The sequence below is a fragment of the Sarcophilus harrisii genome, chromosome 5 (genome assembly GCF_902635505.1).
Source record: "Sarcophilus harrisii chromosome 5, mSarHar1.11, whole genome shotgun sequence".
In the NCBI taxonomy this organism is placed as follows: domain Eukaryota; kingdom Metazoa; phylum Chordata; class Mammalia; order Dasyuromorphia; family Dasyuridae; genus Sarcophilus; species Sarcophilus harrisii.
In genome coordinates this window covers 245,855,968-245,877,671 of record NC_045430.1, presented here as the reverse complement: position 1 = coordinate 245,877,671, position 21,704 = coordinate 245,855,968, and the positions used below count along the sequence as shown (strand labels likewise).

General features: G+C 37.4%; 1 protein-coding gene across 1 annotated transcript in view; it reads left to right on the top strand.

The window, feature by feature from the left end:
• The first annotated feature begins 350 nt into the window (after positions 1–350).
• TMC2 (transmembrane channel like 2) overlaps positions 351–21,704 on the top strand; it is a 62,549-nt gene continuing 41,195 nt past the window's right edge. The window contains exons 1-6 of the mRNA XM_012551301.1: positions 351–396; positions 730–777; positions 14,249–14,594; positions 15,825–15,977; positions 17,737–17,827; positions 21,602–21,683. Of these exons, the coding sequence (XP_012406755.1) occupies positions 351–396; positions 730–777; positions 14,249–14,594; positions 15,825–15,977; positions 17,737–17,827; positions 21,602–21,683 (766 nt within the window). The remainder of the gene's footprint in view (positions 397–729; positions 778–14,248; positions 14,595–15,824; positions 15,978–17,736; positions 17,828–21,601; positions 21,684–21,704) is intronic.

The following is a 21,704-nucleotide window of genomic DNA, read 5'->3' as shown; positions in this document are numbered from 1 at the left end:
ACTCCATACAGTGTCTGTTGTCCAGGGCCTTGCTTCATGTTTAAATAATGCCCTGTAACCTAAGGCGGGCCAGAGCTTGGCACCAAGGAAACAGGAGGAGAAAAGTGTGCAGACTGGATTGATCGATACTCAGCATGTGTTCTCCCATTCCTCTTCTCCCCTCTCCCTTCTTCCCTGTATCCAGTGCCCTGCCTTTGGCTCCCAGTCCCCAACTGCCTTCTGGAGAAGTTTCAAACAAACTGACCAATCCCCCCAACACTCACCCAGCAATGTTGGAAATGGGACAATGATATATACTATGATTTGCAACAGTATGCATTGAGGACCAAGGCGGCTCCGGAGGAGACAAAATGACCCAGAAAAAGAAAAGCCAACTAGAGGTCTTTGTGGAAGAAGGTGGGTCATGGGACTCGGGATCTTTGGGGGGGCCTCGTTTTCAATATCATTTATTGACAATAGGACTTTAAAGCTATTTATTATTTGCTGGTAAGAACAGCCTTTTTGTACTGTTCTTTATGATGGAAAATCTTATTTAGGACCTTTCCAAAGGATCAGAAATGTTTAGTCTCTGGGGAATAAAAAGTTTCAAGGCTTCATCAAAGGATAGTAGTCTATCCCCTAGATGTAGTTGGTTTACAGACACCTAAGGGATTCTGAAATAATATAGGGAGGAAGGCAAGAGTCCTAAAGGAAAGTTCCTTCATCCTGTATTCCTTTGTCTTCATGCAGTGAAAATCACCGTGGATAAGCCTGTGAAGAAGAACTCACCCAGCGGAGGTAATGGAAGAAATTGCATGTCCTGGGATATATAGTTATGTGAAAACTTCTTTTCTGTCTTGTCTATCTGAATATTAATGGAATTGCTTAGGGATATGGTTGTGCTAGAATTCTTATGAAATTTCTTTTTATTCCTTTCTTATGAGCTGGTCTCCAAATTTCCTTATAGGTTGGGGATTGGAACCTGTGAAAGGCAAGATGGAGTGAATAGATTACTGAACTTGGAGTCCAAAAGCCCCAAATTCAAATCCTGCCTCAGATCAGTCACATGACTTTAGGCTATTTACTTTCTGGTCCTTAATTTCATCATTGTAGAATAAAGGGATTTGGCTTATGATCTCAAAGCCTTGTTTTAGTTCTAAATCTTTTGATCTCATGAATTGAATTTTTGCCCTAGGTACCAGGATACCTAGCTTCTAGACCTAGTTTCTCATAACTAATAGTATAGCCATAGATAAGTCATTTAACCCCCCTGTGCCTCAGTTTCCTCATGTGAAGAAGGAAAGGGTTCTATTAGATGATCTCTGAAGTCCTTTGCAAGTCTGATATTCTATAAAATCTAAGTCCTCTTGCTTTTATTCTAATTGCTTCCAAAGAGGACAGTAAAGGATCTGAGAGATGCTGGTCTCACTGTTAGAGATGTTTTTGAACTGACAGGATTCCCAGAAATGTTAGGAGAATGTGTGAAAACACTGTATCCTGCAGTACATGCTGGGATCAGCTCATAATTCTCCAGATCATGCTGACATGGTCAGACTTGGTTTCAACCCTATAAGAGTCATTGTTTGTAATCTATATCCCTTTGTGAAGACTGCCTTCTCCAAATGTAATCACTGAGGAAGTTGTTGAACAAATTGATATTGGTGGAGTAATCTTACTTAGAATTCAAAAATTCATCCTTGAGCGACAGTAGCGTGTGAACCAGGAGATTATGAAGTGGTATCCTAATAACTGACATAGATATATATATATATATATATATATATATATATATACATATCATATGTTAAGTTTGCAAAATATTTGACATATGCCATCTTCTTTGAGCCTCACAATAGACTTATAGCATAACTCCTAGAATTATCTCAATTTGCATATTAAAAACTGAGGTTAAAAGATCTGAAATGGTTTGCCCATAGTCATAGTTGGTATCAGAAGCAAGATTTGAATGTGGGATCTTGTGGTATCATCTATCATTCTCCTTTATGACAAACTGTCTCTCAAAAGGAAATATTCTGGAGAGCCTTGTTCCTCATGGGTAAAATTATTCCATCTTTGCCCACAAGAGAATATTTGCAACACCAGAATTATGAAACACAACCTAGACTTTTGGCATTTTAGTGGAGCTTTCTTGTGGAATTTTTAGATTGGCTCCCTTAATAGCAAGGCTACTAGACATAAACTTTCTTTTCTCATAAGTCCAAAATGAGTCTAGGGGAAAAGAACATGCTAAATGAAGGTCACTTAAAGGAAGTAAGAGAATGTAATACTTAGGAGAGGAATAATATTTGGCAAATTATGGGGGAGAGGAGTGATTGGAATTGTTCCATTTGTTCCAAGAGGGCAAGACTATTGACTATGAGTAGAAGAACTCACTGCCCCAGGCAACTTTTTAGGAACTAAGTCATGGGTCATTTGCAGATCCACTTTGGGAGGAGGGGTTTCTTCATGAATGTTCTCTGATACACCAATGAATTCACTGGATTAGACCCCCCCAAAAAATTCTATGGAAGCCAAAATTTTATGACTTTCTTGGCCCATAGTAGGTGCTGCATAAATGTTTGTTGACTAGATTTACCTAGAAGTTGCAAAGAAATGTAGATTCAATGTAAGAAAATACTTCCTAACAAGAAAGTTACTCAGAAGCAAAATGAATTAACTTAGGAATTATTCAAGCAGAAACTAAACGATCTCTTATTTGTCAGAGAGGTTGTAGAAGGAATTTGTGTTAAGGTAGAGATTGTAAATTTGTAGTTTTAGCCCTAAAAAAGATATCAGAGTGATTTAGTCAAATCCCCCATTTTACAGATCAGGAGACCAAGGTTCAGGTGGAGTAAATGATTTGCTTAAAATCACACAAGGAAGTATCCATCAGAGGTAGAATTTGAATCCAGTTCCTTAGCTCCAGAGACAATGCTCTTTCCATTGTGCTTTACCATCTCTGAAATCCTAGTCAACCTTAAGTTTCCCCAAAAAGCATTAGTGTAATAAGTGACTGCTAAGAATTTTCTATCTGATCTTTGATCAATGTATATCATTGATGGGATGGAAAATTTGAGGGTAAGTTGAAAAATTAGAATTTTAGAGCTAGGAGGCATTGTTGGACACTTTGTAAATGATAGATTTGATTTAATCTAATCTAATACCTCCTTTTACTGATGAAAAAATGATGCCCAGAGAAATTGTAAGCTGCTAGAGGTCATTCAGCTAGTGAGTTATAGAAAGACAGGATTCTTTTTCCACCAAATTAAACAAACAATAGATGCTACAACAGAGACAAAACATACATGACCCAACCCTTCAAACTTCTGATCCTGGGGCATATAACTTATTTAATGAAGTAGTTTAATAAAGGTAGCATGGGATAGAGGAGAAAGAATCAGCTTGAAAGCCAAAAAGGTCTGGGTTCAAATCTCATCCCTGATACCCAAGATGATCCAGAGTGTGTGTGTGTGTGTGTGTGTGTGTGTGTGTGTGTGTGTGTATAAATATATATTAATCTCTGAAAGTAGCAATGACATGGGTAATGGAGGGAGTTAGTCACCCAGGAGTTCCCTCTTCCGGAAAAATTGTACATAGACTCAATTCCTCTCAAAGACAGGGCACTGAAAATAAAGCATTTCTGTTTTCACTGTATTCCATGATGTGAGTGTTACCTCTGTGTCATGGCCATGGAAAGAAAATAAGCTACTGTCACATTCTGGAGCTTAAAATAAGGAACTGATCTGGCCAGATTCACATCAATTTACTGCCTATACAATTTGGAATAATTTACTCACTTCTGAATTTCAGGGAACAACCCAAAGATCTATGTACTAATTTGTAACTTAGGTTGTGACCCACTTGTGTGCAAGGAGTCTCCTCAACCCACACTAATAATATAGCCTTGACGAATTTTAGCTATTTCAGTCTATTCTCATTATTCTTCAGATTTCTCACATTGCCTAGACTTGTGATAATTGCAGACTATTTGCAACAAGGAAAAAAAATGAACAGTGGGAATCATTAAATCCCCAGCTTTCAAACAGCATAACTTTGCAGCACCACAGATGGATGTGTGGCTTGGGGTGCTATTGTTGTCATTGTTGTTGTTGAAGGTTTCATTTAACTTCAAATATTGAAAACAATCACTCTGACAAGTTTGGGAACCCATATTCCACTCACTTAATGATTGTCTTTAGCATTCATTAAGAACCCACATCCTCAAAACCCAAAAACATAACACAGAGTAATGGCTACAAATGTTGTTTTCGGGTTCAAGAAGACTTGGCTTTCAACTGCTGCCTCTGACATACGAGCTGTGTGACCCTGGGAAGGGTCAGTACCTCAGTCTCAATATCTCGGGCAATTCTTTGGGATTAAACCAAACTTCTAAAAATCTTCATTGGTAGATGGATATTTTTTAAAAGATGGGGTCTTCCTTATATCATCAGGACTAGAAGTACAGGAGAGAAGATTCTTTGGAAAATGGCATAAGTACTTGAGAGACGTAGAAGAGGACCCACCTGAAGTTGGGAAGCCATATTTGTAATTCACTGGGGAAGGGAACTCCCAGTGAGAAAACTCCCTCTACCAAGGCAGTTTAGCACCTTCTCTGCAATATAAAATCATCTTGGAGAGTTGCTTGGAGTCAGTGAGAAATTAAGCAATTTGCCCAAAGTCAAATTGCCAATATGAACCCCAACTCCTAAACTCTATCCTATCCCTGCACCATGCTGCCTTATCGGCTAAGAAATGTACCACAAATTCATACTATCTGAATCCATCTCTATTCTGTGATTTTCTTGATCAGTGCTCAGCAAACCTGGAAGAAGAGCAAAGAAATCTGAAGGAGGTTATTTTCTTATCAAGAAATGAGAATTTACAAGTCACATTACCTCTATGACTTAGATTTCTCATCTCTTAAAAGGGGATTATAGTAGCATCTATTTTCCAAGGTGGTTGCAAAGATAAGACGAAATAATATTTGTAAAGTGCTATACAAAAGCCAATTATTATTACTGGCCTGGATGATTTCTGCTTTTTGTTTTGTTTGTTTTTGGTGAAGGTGTTGAAAGGCAAATGGGGTTGAGTGACTTTCCAAAAGTCACATAGCTAGTGAGTGTTAAATGTCTGAGGGTGGATTTGAACTCAGGTCCTCCTAACTTCAGGACCAGTGCTTTATCCACTTTGCCACTCAGCTGCCCCAATTTTTTCTCTTAATATTTGGGGTTAAGTAACTTCTGGGTGAAGTTTGGAATAAAAAGATCTTCTGGGTTGAGTAGAATAGAGTTGAAATGGAAGGGACCCAGTGATTACTCTGCACTCCCTATTCGGCCTCATTTCCCTAACTGTTATTACCAAGCCTGCTCTGATGCTTCCCCTGTAGGTCAAAGAGCCTGGATAGATGGTCCTTTTCCACCCTTTTTTTGTCAGCTTTTCTTGAAACTCAGCCCTGTTGGCACACTGGAAATATGCCTGCAAAGTGACTCTAATAACATAGCAAAAAAACTGGGAGTTAAAAGACCATAATTCATTTCTGCCTCCATAACTCTCCAATTGTGTCCTGGTGAGCCTCAGTTTTTTCATCTATAAAACTAAAATAATAATATGGGATGTCCCAAAAGTCTCAGTGCGGTCTTAAGTTTTAGTAGTTCAAAACATACTGGCTTTGGGGATGCCTTTTAATTGGAGTGCCTACATCTCTGAGTTGTTGTAAGGAAAGCACTTTATAAAGTGTGGTATAAATGAGATTCTATTATTATCCTCACCATCATCAGCATCCCCTTAATCCCTTAATAGAGCTTTTTTTCCTGGAAGAGGAATTACTAGGTCAAATACATCTTTGTTGGGAAAAGAACAGTGGGGATAAATTTCATTTCCAGAATTTAACACAGTTCCTGGCACAATGTAGGTGTTTAATAAATGTTTATTAAATTGGAATGGATGCTTCAAGGAAAGGCCACTGGATTCAATCAGGGAGGAGAGACCTTAAGAGTGGAAGAAGGAGTTCTACTGGGGCCAGATGGAAAATATAGGACATAAGGAAAACAAACTGGAGAAATAGAAAAAGGGAAAGGGACAGATCTCTGACTTCATTGGTACATGGAACTTCTAGTGAAAAAACTTTATCAATGCAGATCAGCATTCTACAACTTTGAGTTTTACAGAATTTCCAAGGACACTTTCCCTGAGCCACAGAGTCAGGATATATTAAAAACAGTATTTGAATCCAGGTCTTCCTAGCTTTAAGATCATATACTATACCAGAAGTGTGGAACAATATACCTCTGAATACAGCCCACAAGAATCCTGAGCGCACCCAAGCCAGACTAAAATGCATTTGGAAAATATTTAACAAAATAAGTAAAAATACAATAAAACATAAATAATGTTCATTTGTGTCTGAGTCAATATGTAGTCCTCAGGGATCCTCATTTATGTCATTTTAATAATAATTAATAATAATAATAACTGATATTTATATCACACTTACTATATACCAAATAATGTGCTAAGCCCTTTACAATTACTTCATTTGATCCTCACAGCAATCCTGGGAGGTAGAGGTAGGTGCTATTATTATCCACATTTTACAGATGGAGAAACTGAGGCAAACAGAGACAAAATGATTTCCCTAGGGTTGCACAACTAGGAAATGTCTGAGGCTGGAATCTTCCTGACTCCAGTCCTAGAGCTCTATCTTCTTAATTAGCTTAGTAGTACCCATTTCCATTTGAATTTGATAGCATTGCATTATGCCATACTGCCCTTAGAAATGAAAGCAAAATCAAACAAAAAATGGTAGTAGTTCCCAGACACCCCCAGCATCCATTCCAATAGTCATTTTTCCTGCATTTACCCTAGTTTCTCTTCTTGACATTTCTCTTCCTTCCCAGCCCCTACCCCCAGTTCCACTGTAGCCTGGACTATAGTCCTCCCTTCTTTATTTTTCCCTTCAATTTGGCTGGTTCTTCCAGCTATCCTGATGACACTAGGATCAGCATGGTTCTGTTACCCAACTTGTTCCATGGCAGTAAGGACAGGGGATAGACTGAGATATATACATACATATATTAAAATTTCCCTTTTAGAATCATTACCAAACAAATCACTTAATTTTCTTATCCCTCCTGTCTACATTTAACCAAAAGGAGAAAAAAAGAAAAAGTCTCTTAAAGATTACTTTTATCATACAAACTTTCAAAATGGATCAGGTCTCCTCCTGTGCATTCAAATATGCTATTTACTTGCTAAATAGATGTAGTCAATAATTTTCTGAGGATGAAAGCCTTCTCCCTTGCTGGTTCCTAAGTGCTATTACATGCTTTTTCAATATTAACCTGTGTTTTCTTTATTCCTTTTCCCTGGCTTATGAATAAGGGATCATGAAATAACAGGGTAATAGATTTAAGCTGGAAGAGACTTTAGAGCCCATCAAATCTGACCCCTTCATTTTACAGGTGAGGAAACCGAATCCCAGAAAATTGCAATATGTCCAAGGTCACAATGCTAGTTAGTTGAAAACCAAGACTAAATCCTTCCTGGAGAATGAACTAAAAATTGAATGGGATGATGATAAAATCCTTCCCTGCTTACGGAGGGACCTTCTCTGCTTTAAGAATAGCCAAGAACATTTCCCAAGACTATGAAAGGAAACAACTCATGGATTAGACTATTAATAATAATTTATTCAGTTGTAATTCAGTTGTCAATGGAACCATGGCACAGGGTAGTGAGGGGATAGAATTCACCCTAGGTGTCGGGATTCTTGTTCGTCCTTCATTTCTGAAAAGGGCCAATGATATCACAGAGTGATGAATTGATTTGTATACCAGGAAGATGTAGATTCAAATTCTGACTCTGATATATACTGACTGTGTGACTCCAGCAAGTAGCTCACTACAGACAGAGGTTAATTTGCAGACATTTGCCAATCTGCATCCATAAAGTGAATTTCCTCACTGGGACCGACAAAATCACAGGTATGAACAAAAATAATAATGACTGAGCATCTAGTTCTATAGGCACTGAGGAAATGCAAGTGAATAAGATAAGGTAGGGCAGCAGAGTGGATGTCCAAGCTAGATTTACAGTCAGAGAAACTGGACTGAAACCCTAGTTCTGCTAAGTCACTTAACTTTTTCTGGTCCTCAGTTTCCTCATCAGTAAAATGTGAAGGTATTGATAAAATGCTTCTGAGACCCCTTCTATCTCCATGATCCAAGGACTTGGAATTCCTCTAAGGAATTCCCATCCAGTAATAATTAAGCAAGAACTCAAGTGGCAAAGAATATTTACAACAGCTGGAGATTATCTACCGTCCAGCTGTAAAGGCTTTCACAAATAGTTTCATTGATATTTTAAGGATACATGATAATAGATAATACTAATAGTAACAACAACAATAACAGCCACCACTAGCATTTGTATAGCATTTAAAGGCTTGAAAATTAAAAGATAAATATTATCTCATTTGAGCTTCATAACAGCCCTGAGAGATAGGTACTATAATTAGCTCCATTTTACAGATAAGGTGATTGAATGACAAAAATTAATTGACTTATCTGGGGTCACAGAGTTAGTATCTAAGGGAGATTTGAACTCAGATCTTAGTTGATTCCAGGTGCAGCACTGTAGCCGGATATGACCTGGCTGGTCCAGTTGTAGGGGAGAACAAGGACCATCACTAACTGGAATAGTTGTGACTCATGGTTGGATCCACAGTTTCTTCCTCTGTGACACAGGGAAATTGAACCAGATGATCTCTGAGTTCCCTTAAACTCTATGAATGAGCCAAAGAGAACCTTAGTTCATCATTCTGTACCCAGTGACAGGATAGGCAATCTGGCTAAAAGCCATCATTATTAAAGATGGAGCATTAAGTGCAATTGTCTTAGAGAGGTAAGCTACTTTCAATGTGAAGGTGGAAACAATGACTCTGTGGATAGAGCTCCATCCTCGGACACTCCTAGCTATGTGATGCTGGGAAAGTCACTCAGACTCTGCCTCAGTTTCTTCATGTCTAAAATGGGAATAACATTAACATCTTAATCTCAGAGTTATTGTGAGGATCAAATTCAATCTTTGTAAAGTACTTTGAAAGCCTTATGCTCCATAAATTATTGCCTAAATGAGTAGATGTGACCCACAGTGTTCCAAATAGAGGAAAATCTGAGAATTTTGAATCCTGAAGAAGAGTAAGAAAGCACCATTATTAGCTAAAAGTACCTATGGGTCATAAATGGCCCTTGATGCCCAGTTGGATCCTAGTCTCCTGTAGCTCCTGCTAAATGAAAAAGAGAGTAATTATTAAGTTTCATAATAATAATTCCTCAGATACCTGTTAGCTATGTATCTCTAAATCAGTTTGTCTACCTTTGTATTTCATTTCTAAAATAGGTATAATAAAGGTTATTAAGAAAATATAATAAGATGTATCTAAGTACTTAACCAACTATAAAACTATATAAATGGTATTATTATTATCATTGTCATTATACACATTTGCATAACATCTTAAGATTTATAAAGTGTTGTCCTTGCAACAAATAAATGTGATAATTATTATCCTCATTCTGAAAATAAGGAAATTGACACCCCAAGAGGTAAAGTGTCTGGCCAAGGTCTTGTAAGATAGTGCAAACCTAAGTAATTGCTGTGTTAGATTGTGGTCTGATAAGGCAGATTTAAATCATCCAAATTCATAGTAATTCTGTCCTTGGAAGTATAATCATGAAATATAACAATGATAATGACCCCCAATTAAAAAGAGAAAATTCTCTAATATGGCCTCTTGGTTTGGGCTCCTAGCTCTTATTCAAGAAAAGCAACTCTCCCCTACATGGCTCCAGGAGCTCTTCCACAAAAAAGAATCCTTATGCCATAAATAAAGAGCCAAAAGGAAATCCAAAGGAGAGGACCAACCCCAGGTATTTATAAGACGTAAGACTACATCAGTCCGATGAAGCCTATAACTTTATCTAAGCTTACAAGTAGGTTCCAGTGACATCCCTCTAAATTAAGGCAAAGAAGGCAACTACTAGTTCCCCTGTTCTCTCCTTGGAATTTCAACCACCTGAATGAGTGGCCAACAACACTTTTTGTTTAAAAAAAAAATCCTTAGCTTTCACCTCTTCATTATCCCAGAAAGAAGTATGAGTTTGAGGAGAGGAATTCAGATCCTCACTGCCTCCAAGGTCTTCGTGATACTTTATGGGTAGGGAACAATCCACCTTTGCCTTTTTTGAGGTCTCCTTTTAGTCTGATCCCTGCCCCAAACTATGCAATGTTTTCTCACCTCAAAATATAAGCCAAAAACTATAAATTCCAGAAGTCTGGGCAGGTTCAGGCATTCTTGCCCATTTCTAGGGGAGACATTATTCTGTCTTGTGCCATATGCAGGTCTCTGTGACTCCAAATCACTAGCCATTATGCCATCCTACCTCACAAGTCTCCTGTATCTAGGAGTCCCAGACACATCAGTCCTTTAAAATAAAGGACCAATAAAGTCTTTTAGTATGTTCCCAACCAAGAAATAAATTTAAGGGATCAAAGGGACTGTACCAAATCCAAGGATGTGTGGATGTGTGAGGGATTGGGGAGTGAGTGAGTGTGTAGGAAAAACTCAGGTATGAGAACCAAGCAGGGCATTGGATTGCATCTAAGTCAGAGCACTCAGTTTATGGAACAAGGGTTCCATAAAAGTAGCCTTATATCATCTTAGAATCTTAGAATTTTTTTCTTTCCTGAGATAACACCAGGGAAAGCACCTTTAAAAAGTATTAGTCACTATACAAATATGAATTAATCATCAGTGAAGAGAAAAGGCTGAAATAGGTTTGAAGGACATGCTGTCAGAAGTGGACAACTCGCCTTTCTGACTCTGCTTTCCATCCTGTAATTAGCTGTGTGACCCTGGTCAGATCATGTCTTATCCCAGGGAGAGGTTGTACCAGATGAACTCTAAAGTGGATTCCAGCCTGGCATCTATGCTCCTGTGACTCAAAGTCATCTGGAATTAAGGATATACTTGCATAATAGACCTGAGCAATTCACATCGTGACTGCAGAGGGGGATGACTTGAATCCACTGGAGCTGATAATTGCATGAGACTCTTGTTGGCAAAGCTGGTATTTTGTATTGAATATCTTGGTGAACAGTCAGTGTGTGCTAGTTCTATTTCTATCTATGACCAAGGGATTTAAAAATGAAGAAGTATGATAGGAAGGAAAATTATTATTAATTAAAAGTATTCAAATGAAGTGGAATCTTTAGGAGACTGATAAGAGATAAGAGCTAGTATTTACATAGCGCTTTAAGGTTTGTAAAGCATTCTACCTATATCATTTTGTTTGGTCTTCACAACAACCCTAGGAGGCAATATGATATAATAGATAGGGAACTAAACTTCAAGTAAAGAAGGCTTGGGTTCAAGTCTTACCTCAAATCCATAAAAGCTGAATAAGCTTCCTGTGCTTCAGGATTTTGGGGGGTAATTAATAGTATTTTATTTTTCCAAATACATGCAAAGATAGTTTGCAACATTCACCTTTGCAAAACTTGGTGTTGCAAATTTTTCTCCCTCTCTTCCCCCTCTCTCTCCTCAATTCAGCAAGCAATCCAATCCATTATAGGTTAACCATGTGCAACTCTTCTAAACATATTTCCATATTCGTTATGCTGCATAAGAAAAATTAGATGAAAAGGAGATAAAAGGGAAAAAAATCAAGCAAACAAACAACAAAAAAGGTCAAAATACTATGCAACATATTGGTCAACCTGCCATCTTGGGGAGGGGGTGGGAGGAAGGAGGGGAAAAGTTGGATCAAAAGGTTTTGCAATTGTCAATGCTGAAAAAATGCCCATGCATATAACTTGTAAATAGAAAGCTATAATAAAAAGAATATATTAAATTGAATTGGACTGGATTAAATGTAAACCCAGAGGAAAGAGAGTGAGATGAGGGATGTAGATTGCTGTGTCCATTCTTCTAATCCCCAGTTTGATTGAAAGTTTGGTTTGAAGAATATTTTGATATTCTGGTTCAAAAGTAGCAAACAGCTATTGTGTGTGTGTGTGTGTGTGTGTGTGTGTGTGTGTGTAATGGGTCTGGACCGAAGATTCCATCAAGACAAAAGAATCCTGGATGAGGAAACTCCTACTAATGTCTGATCTTACTTTCCTGGTGTTCTTGGCCATTCTTAAAGACTGTAAGTCCCCAAGGTCAAAGAGCTAACGTGTCAGAATTGGGGCTTGACATCAGCTCTTCCTGGCTTTGAGGGCCCCTTTATCCACTGTACCATACTGCCTTTCAAACATTTATATCTAGATATATGTATGTTAATTCTTTTGGGTAGGAAATATGTTCACGTTTCCACTTTGCCTAATATAGTCCCAGAGTCTGACATTACCTGTCACCCTTTGAAGTATTAATGCTCCTTTCTGGAGACCATGATGTCAAAGTCAGGATGTCCATACTCAATTCTTCCTGAAAAATTGATGGGTAATTCTCATGTTCACTTCTGCTTCTCACCCCAAATGCCCTAAATCAGTCATTCTCAAACTTTTTTGTCTCATAACCCTTTTAGGCTCTTAAAAATTGAGGATCCTCTTCAAAGAACTTCCATTTATGTAGGTGATATCTATTAAGATTTAATATCTATTAATTAAATTTCTATTAATATTTATTAATAATGAAAGTATATGTTAATATTTATAATATGCATATTTATATTAGAAATTAAAACATCTTAGCATTATTATTAAAATAGTTTTCACCTTAGTGAGCTCCTGAAAGGGCTCAGATACTCCCAGCACCCTAGACCATGCTTTTGCAACCACTGACCTAGACAAAATCTATATTTAGTCTTTTTTAGCAAGAACACTGGCCTTTGAGTCAGGAGAGTCCTAGTTCAATTAACTGTTCTGGCACTTACTAGTTAGATGCCTTATTTTTTATATGACATAAAGATTAGAAAATAGGAACTGGAGAACCAGGCTTGGTTCAAGTGCCACTTTGGATATATACTGCCATGTGATCTTGGGCAGGACACCTAACTTCTAAGTAAAAACCATTTGTAAGTCATTTATATTTTAAAGCAATTAAATTATTAGACTATTTCCTGAGATAAGATTGGAGAAGGAAGCTGATATTTAAAAAAAAGATATCTGGGGTGGGGAATGAGGAGACTCCATTAGGGAGGGGAAAATATTTAAGATGGAAACTAGTGGTAAGAGGAGAACTGGTTTCACAATTTTGTTTAGGGCCAGGACTAGGAGGAAACTTCATTGAGTTAGCCTGGCATCATGGTCCTAAGCACTTACTGGGGATATACAGTAATAGTACTTGTGAGCTATAGTCAGGCAGCTCTGAAGATTCTATCCCATTAACAGGTTCCATGATAACCCATTCCAAATATACTGAATATTGAGTAACTTTGGCCTTAGGTATCACCATTGGCCCCCATACCCCATGCTTGAAAAAATCATTTTATTATTAGTTCCTTCTCCTTTAAGATATGAATGTTTTCGTTCCCATTTTGGATTTGGGAAGTGGAATAGAGACATACTTGAGGTAATCTGAATGCCATCTAGTCCAACCTCATCATTTTATAAATCAAGGGAGATTAAGGTCACTCAGATAAATGGTAAAAACAGAATTAGAATCCAGGTTTTTTTTTTTAAATTCCAGTTCTGTTCTCTGAAGGGCACAGAATGATCCTATAATATGCTATTTCCCAGAAATTAGAAGTATAAGAAGTACCAGATAAACTCACTCCTCCCTATGGAGGCCAGATAGTTGAAGAAAGCCTGGTTTATAAAGAAAAATATTTTGTCAGTCCATGAAAAAAACAGAAACCATCATCCCCACCTCCTCTGACAGGAAGGCTACAGCAAGAAAATAAATAATATTGATCTACTGAATCACACGCTTAGTCTGAATTGTTCCTCACCCTGAGAATGTAGTTATGGCAGAACTGGTTTGCCCACAGTGTCTAGATTTCGAGGTAAGGCCTGGATTTGGATCTTTTGTATTCACTTCACGCTTTTCTTAGCTTTTCAATAAATAAGGTTTCAGTGACTCAACGCTTTCTAAGGAAAACGATGAGCTTGTTTTACTTGCTACCCCACAGGTAGAAAAGTGTCCTGACTTCCTTTCCAAATTCACCAGAGGAAATTGGAAAACTCCACACAGTGGGATGGGTGGATTCCCCATCCCAGAACATGAGGTGAGCTGGTCCCTTCTTGTTCTTCTTCTATCCCCATGCAGATTTGGCAGATGGGAAGAGAATTTCCAGAAAGCCAATCCCAAAAGCAGAGGCTGCAGCAAGCAAGCCACAGGCTCCTTCCAATAGGAAGAGGAGATCCCATGAGAGCAAAAGGGAAGAAAAAGAAGGAGGGAATACAGAAATCAAGGCCAGGATTCCCCAGCGGAAGAAAGATATCCGGAGGAAACGCCGTGAAGTATTTGGGGAAGATGAGTGGAGCAAGGCAGAGAAGTCTTGTAATGGGAAGAGGAAGAGGGACTGGAAGACTTCCCACAAGGAACAGAAAGAAGCCAAAAATAGAGAAAAGCAAATACAAAGGAAAAAGGAGAAACAGCTGAAAAAACACAGGTAAGATAATTTCCCTGTAAATTTAACCTCATCCTAGGAAGGGGACCCCTAATCTGGGATTGTGGATCTCTAAAGAGCTGGTGGATAAATTCAAATGAAAAAAATTACATTTTTATTTTCACCAGCTTTGTCATCTTATGTCTTTAATCTTATTCATTTAAATACATCCTCTGAGAAAGAGTCCATAACCTTTACTGCCAGTAGGGTCCAAAGGAAAAAAAAAAGTAAAGAATAAAGATTCTTCTTTAGAGGGACCACTTCTCCCTCCTAATTTGGAGTCATGTTGAAACTTAATCCAGCCTCAAGGATTCTAATCCTTCTCTGCTCTCCTTTGGGCTACTTACCTCTGCTGTATCTTAGGTAGAATACAGAAGGAAGAGAAGATGAAATTCTATTGTCAACTTGATGGTTATTAGCCACTCTGAGAAGGCCAGGGAGAAAGTAGATAAAACTAATGGTCAAAATAATTTGTGGATTTAATCCATTCGTTCTCTCCCCACTCCCAATGAGCATTATTTGTCACCTAAAAAAACTCCTTATTGGTTGATTTACCAGTATTAGGTTCACTTTTCTTTAAATCTGAAAGCAGATGTTGAATGGTCACTTATCAACAGTATATAATCCAGATGATCTCTTCTCAGATATGGGTTGAATTTGATGGCCTCTGACATTATTTTCATCAGATAGATGTTGTGACCCTGAGGTTAATAGCCCTGGAAAATCGCCAGTACTCAAGAACCCAGATAGATCCCAAGTAATACAGAGCAATGGGTTGTTATGGGATCTAGAGGGAATCCTATCCTTCCTTCTCAATCTAGCATTTCTAGGCGGCAATAATGGAACACAGAGTACAGCTAAGTGTGGAGTATATAACAACCTTTTTCACTGACATAATTGCTTATGACCAAGATAACACAGTGGGGAGAGCTCTGATTTTGGAGTCAGGAACATTTCACATCAGAGACTTCTTGTGTGATTGTGGGCAAGTTCTCTTCTCTCTCTCAGTTCCCTTCTGTTTGACCCTCACTAGCTCAATTTTCTCATGACAGAGGTGTTATAAAGAAAATAGCTGGTAAAAGCATTACTGAATGTGAGTGACATGATTATTGTGATTATTTCTTTATTTCTTACATACTTCAGGTTCCTTGGAATATGGACAACATTTTAAAACAAAAAGCCCATAGTTAGATTTTTTAAAAATTCTTCTTTCTATCTGAAATCTACCTCTAGCTCTTCTCCATCAATTTCCAACTCCTCGGATAATGAGTTCATTGCAGAGGAAGAAATGGCCCACATCATGGAACAGGTTGAAGAAAAAAAGAAGGTCATCGCCACTATTCGGAATAAACCTTGGCCAATGATGAAAAAATTAGAAGTTCTCAGGTGAAGTAGACTTTTGGATCCCTTTTCCCTCTCCCTCTAACTCCCTTCCAGGAGCCACCAGAGCCAGAGAATGGTTCTGATTCTGGCTGCATGTGAGGATTCTGAGAGGAATCCCAAGCTTGACCTATTCTGGGGATAAGCACAAGCCTTTCTCCAGGAAGGAGACATTATTTCCCTGCTCTCTTATATTGCAGTCAAAGGCTGCCTCTTCAGCATCCCTGGGTCCAGTCAAAAATTTTGGACCAAAACACAGCCTTCATCACACTGAGGGATGAACCAAAGCAATCAAATACTGTAGAAGTAGTATAAGGTCTGGGTCTCCTACCATTGGTTTTAAAGTCTGATGGGTGAGATTAGACTACATCTAAGACTACCTCCTTCCAGAAACTGAATAAGCAGTATTTCTATATTACTTTCAGGTTTACAGAGACTTTTCTCAGAACAATCCCATGAGGGAAGTAGTACAAGTATCATTATATCCATTTTACAGGTTTGGAAACTGAAAGATAAAGGTAGTCATATAACTTGTATCGGATCATTCTCAAAGGGTGAAGGTAGGATCTGTGATTTTACTGTTTTGGAGATCATCCCCAGACAGGAAACTCCATCTAACCACATTATTTAAGAATTTGCAAACTCAAGGTATTGTTTGGGACATCTGGAGGTGAGGTGACTTGCCCAGAATCACACACAAATATGTATCAGAGGTGGCACTCAAACTCATTCCATCTTGAGTCCAATGCTGGTTTTCTAGTTCCTATGTTTAATCCCCTATGTCACACAAACAGTGAGTCACATAACCAGTAAACAGCAGAATGATTAATAGTAAATGAAAGTTCTTTAGGAGAATCTTGGAATCAAGAACCAACTCTTACATAAATTGGCTATTTGACCCTGATGATTTATAGTCTTAAAAAGTGACCAAAAGCACCAAGAAAGGAAGACCAGAAAAGACATCAATGCACATTAGTGCATTCTCATCCCAATGAAAACACAAATCTGGAGCCAATCCAGAAAGAGAGAGGCAGAAAGACAGAGAAAGAGACAGACAGATGACAGAGAGGGGGAAGGAGAAGGGTAGGGAAAAGGAAAATCAGCTTTTTTTCTACCACTTTTGACCAGAATATCAAAATATTCCTCAAACTGAACTTTGATTCAAACTGATATTGTCTTTGACTCAAGGACTGATTTGAATTAGGAGAATGGGCATAGCAAGCTACCTTCCTCATCTCACCCTTTTTCCTCTGGGTTCACCAGTGATTAATTCAATTCAGTGTGTTCTTACAAAGTCCCTAATCTATGCAAGGTAGTGTTCTGGGTCATTCAGGTGAAGAAAGACCATCCTTTTTGTGCCCTAGAGAAGCTAGCCCATCAGGATGAAAGATGTATGCACAACAATAAATTAAAATATGATTAAGTTTATTGCAAAGGTCAGAGTGATGCTAGTGATTCAGGGAGAGGAGGCTGCTTCTATGCTTCTATGGGAAGAGATCAAGGAAGATTTTCCATAAAGAAAGGGCTGAATCTTGAAAAAAAAAAGTATAATTTTCTACCTTCACCCCTGTGAATATATATGCATTCTCTCAAATGCTCTGACCTCCTGGAGAATATTCAATAGATGGGTGGGTTATCTTTCTGACCCAATACCTGCACAGATATTAAAGCCGTGTTATTATTATTAAGCCACCTGCACATCTTCAAAGAGCCTATTTCTTTTATGTTTGATTTTTAATTAAGCACCTGCCCTATTTTTGACCAGGGAAGCCCAAGCCTTTGTAGAGAAGTTTGAAGGAGCACTAGGAAAGGGAAAAGGCAAGAAATTCTACGCCTACAAAATGATGATGAATAAGGTATGTGCCATACCAATGAGGGAGTAAGGGGAATGGGACACTTTGGGTCAATCTTGTCTTTCTTCCATCTTAATAATGACTACATTTGTTATGAGCTTCTGTTCAAAGGGAAGCCCATTATCAATACAAAACCTCTAATCCATGTAAATGCTTCTCAGATGTAATGAAAATGATCTCTAGAATGCCGATATGAGCTGACACAGCGTACTAAATGCCTCGCGAGGGATCACACAATGAGTTGCTGATAGAAATGGGAAGTGGATCCAGGCTCCCTCTTCCTACCTCCATGCTCTGTCAATTTCTTTCCCCGATAAGGTGGCCCTCTATATAAAACTTGGTTTTTCTCCAGCTCATTGTTCCAAGAGAAACTGTCTCTTACTTGAAGGAGTGATTTGTGGATCACTCTTGTAGAAGAGTTCTATTTCAACTATAATCTAGAGGGAAAAAAATTAAATCCTATGGGCAAGGGATTCATATCTTTAGGCTAATTGTCCAAAATCTCCCTTAGGTCACCTGGTTTGACTGGGTCCCTTTTCCTATCTCGCAACCTGGTCATGCATTTATTGCCTCATTTTTCTCATCTATTAAAAACTAAAAAGTATTGTCAATAAAATTATAATTTTAAAAAATTAAAAAAAAACTAAAAAGTAAACTGGAGAAGGAATTGGCAAACCACTCCAGTAACTTTCCCAAGATAACCTAAATACAATACAAAATAGTCAAACACAGCTGAAACAGCTGAACAAGAAATCATTATTTACATGGAATTTTTTTCTTATGCTATTCCCATAGGTTGCTGAGGTGTAGTAAATAACAAAACAGTCTCAAAGTCAAGAAGCTTGGTTCAAACTCCATTTATGTTCTAGAACATAAATCTCTGTTTCCCCAGGAAATTCTCTAAGACTCTAAGAACCATTGCATAACCATTGCATTGGTGGAATCATTTTCCTCACGAAAATGCTCCCTGCACCAATTAAATCAAAGATCTAAGCCAAAAAAAATTATAACAATCTCTACTCATATATACTATCCCTGGGTTTATTTTTGTTTTCCTGGTGAGATCTTTAAGGCATAAAAAAATCAAGGGAAGAGACTAAGGGAATAACTCAAAGTCTTTTATGTTAGAAGTTGGGGTAATATTTGGCTTTTGGATATGAACTCTAATTTGTACTCTGATATTTTCTAATAGCACAGATTCAGTTGGTAGGTTAGCTAGGAATGGAAGGCCAGTATAAAAAAAATTTCTGTCACATTTTACAAAATGTAAGCTAAGGTAATGATAAATGATCATGAATAATCATTCAATATCAATGCAATGTAACAGATAAAAATGGCTGCAAGTAGTCTTTAAGGAATGTTTATTTTGGATCAAAAAGTCAACACACCTCCAACTCACAGTAAGTAAATGGTCAAAAAATATGAAAGTACCATTCCAAAAAGAATTAATATAAACTGTTAGTTATCATTTGAAAAAGTACTTGTTCTCATTAACAATCAAAAAGATATTAATTAAAGCAACTTTAAAGAACTACCTCCCAATCAATAAATCAGACAAATTAAAAGCAATGATATCATGAAAGTCAAAGCCAGAGGAGAAACAAAGAAATATCATTAGAAGAATTGCTAAAATGTAAAACCTTTTTAGGAGAGTAATCTGGTAGTATACAGTAAAAGTTATAAAACTAATCATTCCCTCTGACCTAACACTTGTTATTGAAAATATCCCTGAAAATATTCGGGAAAACATAGTAGCATTGTTGAAATTGCAAAAATCCTGGAGTAAAACTAGAGTCCAACAGTAAAGAAATAGTTAAGTTGTGGCATTAGCAGCACTCCTCCTCCTCCTAATAATAATAATAATAATTATATAGTGCTTTAAAAGCTACAAAATTCTTTACAACTAATATCTCATTTTATCCTCATAACTCTGGAAGGAAGGTGTTTTTACTATCCCCACTTTACAAATGAGGAAACTGAGGCAGACAGAGGTCAAGTTACTTGCCCAGAGACACACAGCTAGTAAATCTCAGAGGCTGAATTTGAACTCAGCTCTTCCTGACTTAGGTCCAGCCTCTTCATCACTAAACCACCTAGCCATAGTGATAAATTAATGTAACAGAATACTATAATATAATGAGGACTAACAAGTATAAAGATATACAAAAATCTTTTTTGAATTATGTTAGTTTGTTTTCTTTTTTCATGTTTTTTGTAAGAAATTGCTCTCTAGAATAAAGCATAAGAAAGGATACTCTGGGAAATGTAATTAATATAAAAACAAAAGATATCAATAAAATTTATTTTAAAAGAAATATTTTAAAGTGAAAAAAACAGAATCATAAATACAAAGTTCACAAAACTACCACTACCTAAAAGGAATTGTAAATTAGAAAGAATGGACAAAGCATCCTGGTGAAGACTTAGAAGAAAAAATTGAAAAATTCTTAGAATATTTTATTCATTAAAATGAGTATAAATGTAACTAGTTACTAGGCAAATTTAATGAGTTTTGTTGATAATCAATGTCAAGTTTATAACAAATCATCTTAGTTTTTAAAGCAGGTATATTGAAAATTATTTAACACCTCTAGAGCCTTAGACATAAAAACCATCTATTTTTTTTAATTGGATTAAAAAATAAATTCAACTCACATTAATTAGAATTTTAGCATGTATGAAGCAATATACTGCACACTAAGTAAACCAAAAAATATATTAAGAATATGTTCTCTTTTTATGACTCATACAATCTAGGAAATTGGTCTTAGGTCTTGACAAATAGGGAAAATAATAAAGATACAAGGTTAGAATAACTCAGAGGGGAAAACTGCTATTTGCAGCATTGGAAAAGCCTAACTTGGCTAAGGTTTCATTCTCTCCACCAATCAATCTGTGTCTGATGACAGATCTGCGATCTTATTGCTGTGAATGCTCTTTCCAGTGACACAGATCACAGCTCATCCATGCTTTCCCATTCTCTTGTCCATGGAATCCCATAAGTTCACTGAAGAGGGTCCACCCTATTCATTAGTGATATCCCTCACTTAATTCACATTTCTATAGCACCCTAAGGTTTGTAAATCACTTTTCTCACAATATCCCTGAAATAAGGTGCTCCAGTACCATGATCCCCATTTTATGGATGAGAAAGCTGAGCATCAGAGAAATGGCAACTAGTAACTATACACAAGTAGTGTCACAGACAGGATTTGAATCCAAACCTTTCCTGACTGCAAATCCAGCACTCTTTTCATTGCCCCATTCTGTCTCTCCATCATAGATACATTACCATCTTTTTCAATCACCCCGAGATTCCAAAATGATAAGATTTCAATTATGTTACACTCAATTTTCTAAAGCTGTATTTGTTCTGTGCTGTTTCACTCTTTCCTAAGATAGAATTGTGTTGTTCCTAGCACAATGCTCGACACACAGCAAATGCTTAATAATTGTTTATTGACTTGACAATTAACAAATTAATTCAATAGATTTGGCAAGTGGGTGTGTTGCTATCATACTTTTCATTATTTTTGCCATAGCTTCTTAAATGCTTTACAAGTGAATGGGTGGAGACAAGGCTTGTCCAACCTAACTACTCCTCCTCCTTCTCTGGCTGGCCCTGCCCCAGTTGCAAAGTGCTGGACCAAGATGACTCCAATTGACCAATGTCCCCAAAATGGCCCACCATCCCACCCCCATTTCCCACCTCCCAAGTAAGACTTTTTCCATTTGCTGCTCTAGCAAGGATGCGACAGGTCAATTGTTTCCTTTCAGAAATGGATCAAATTTAAACGGGATTTTGATAATTTCAAGACTCAATGTATTCCATGGGAAATGAAGATCAAAGAGATTGAAAGTAAGTGTTTCTTGGGCTCTT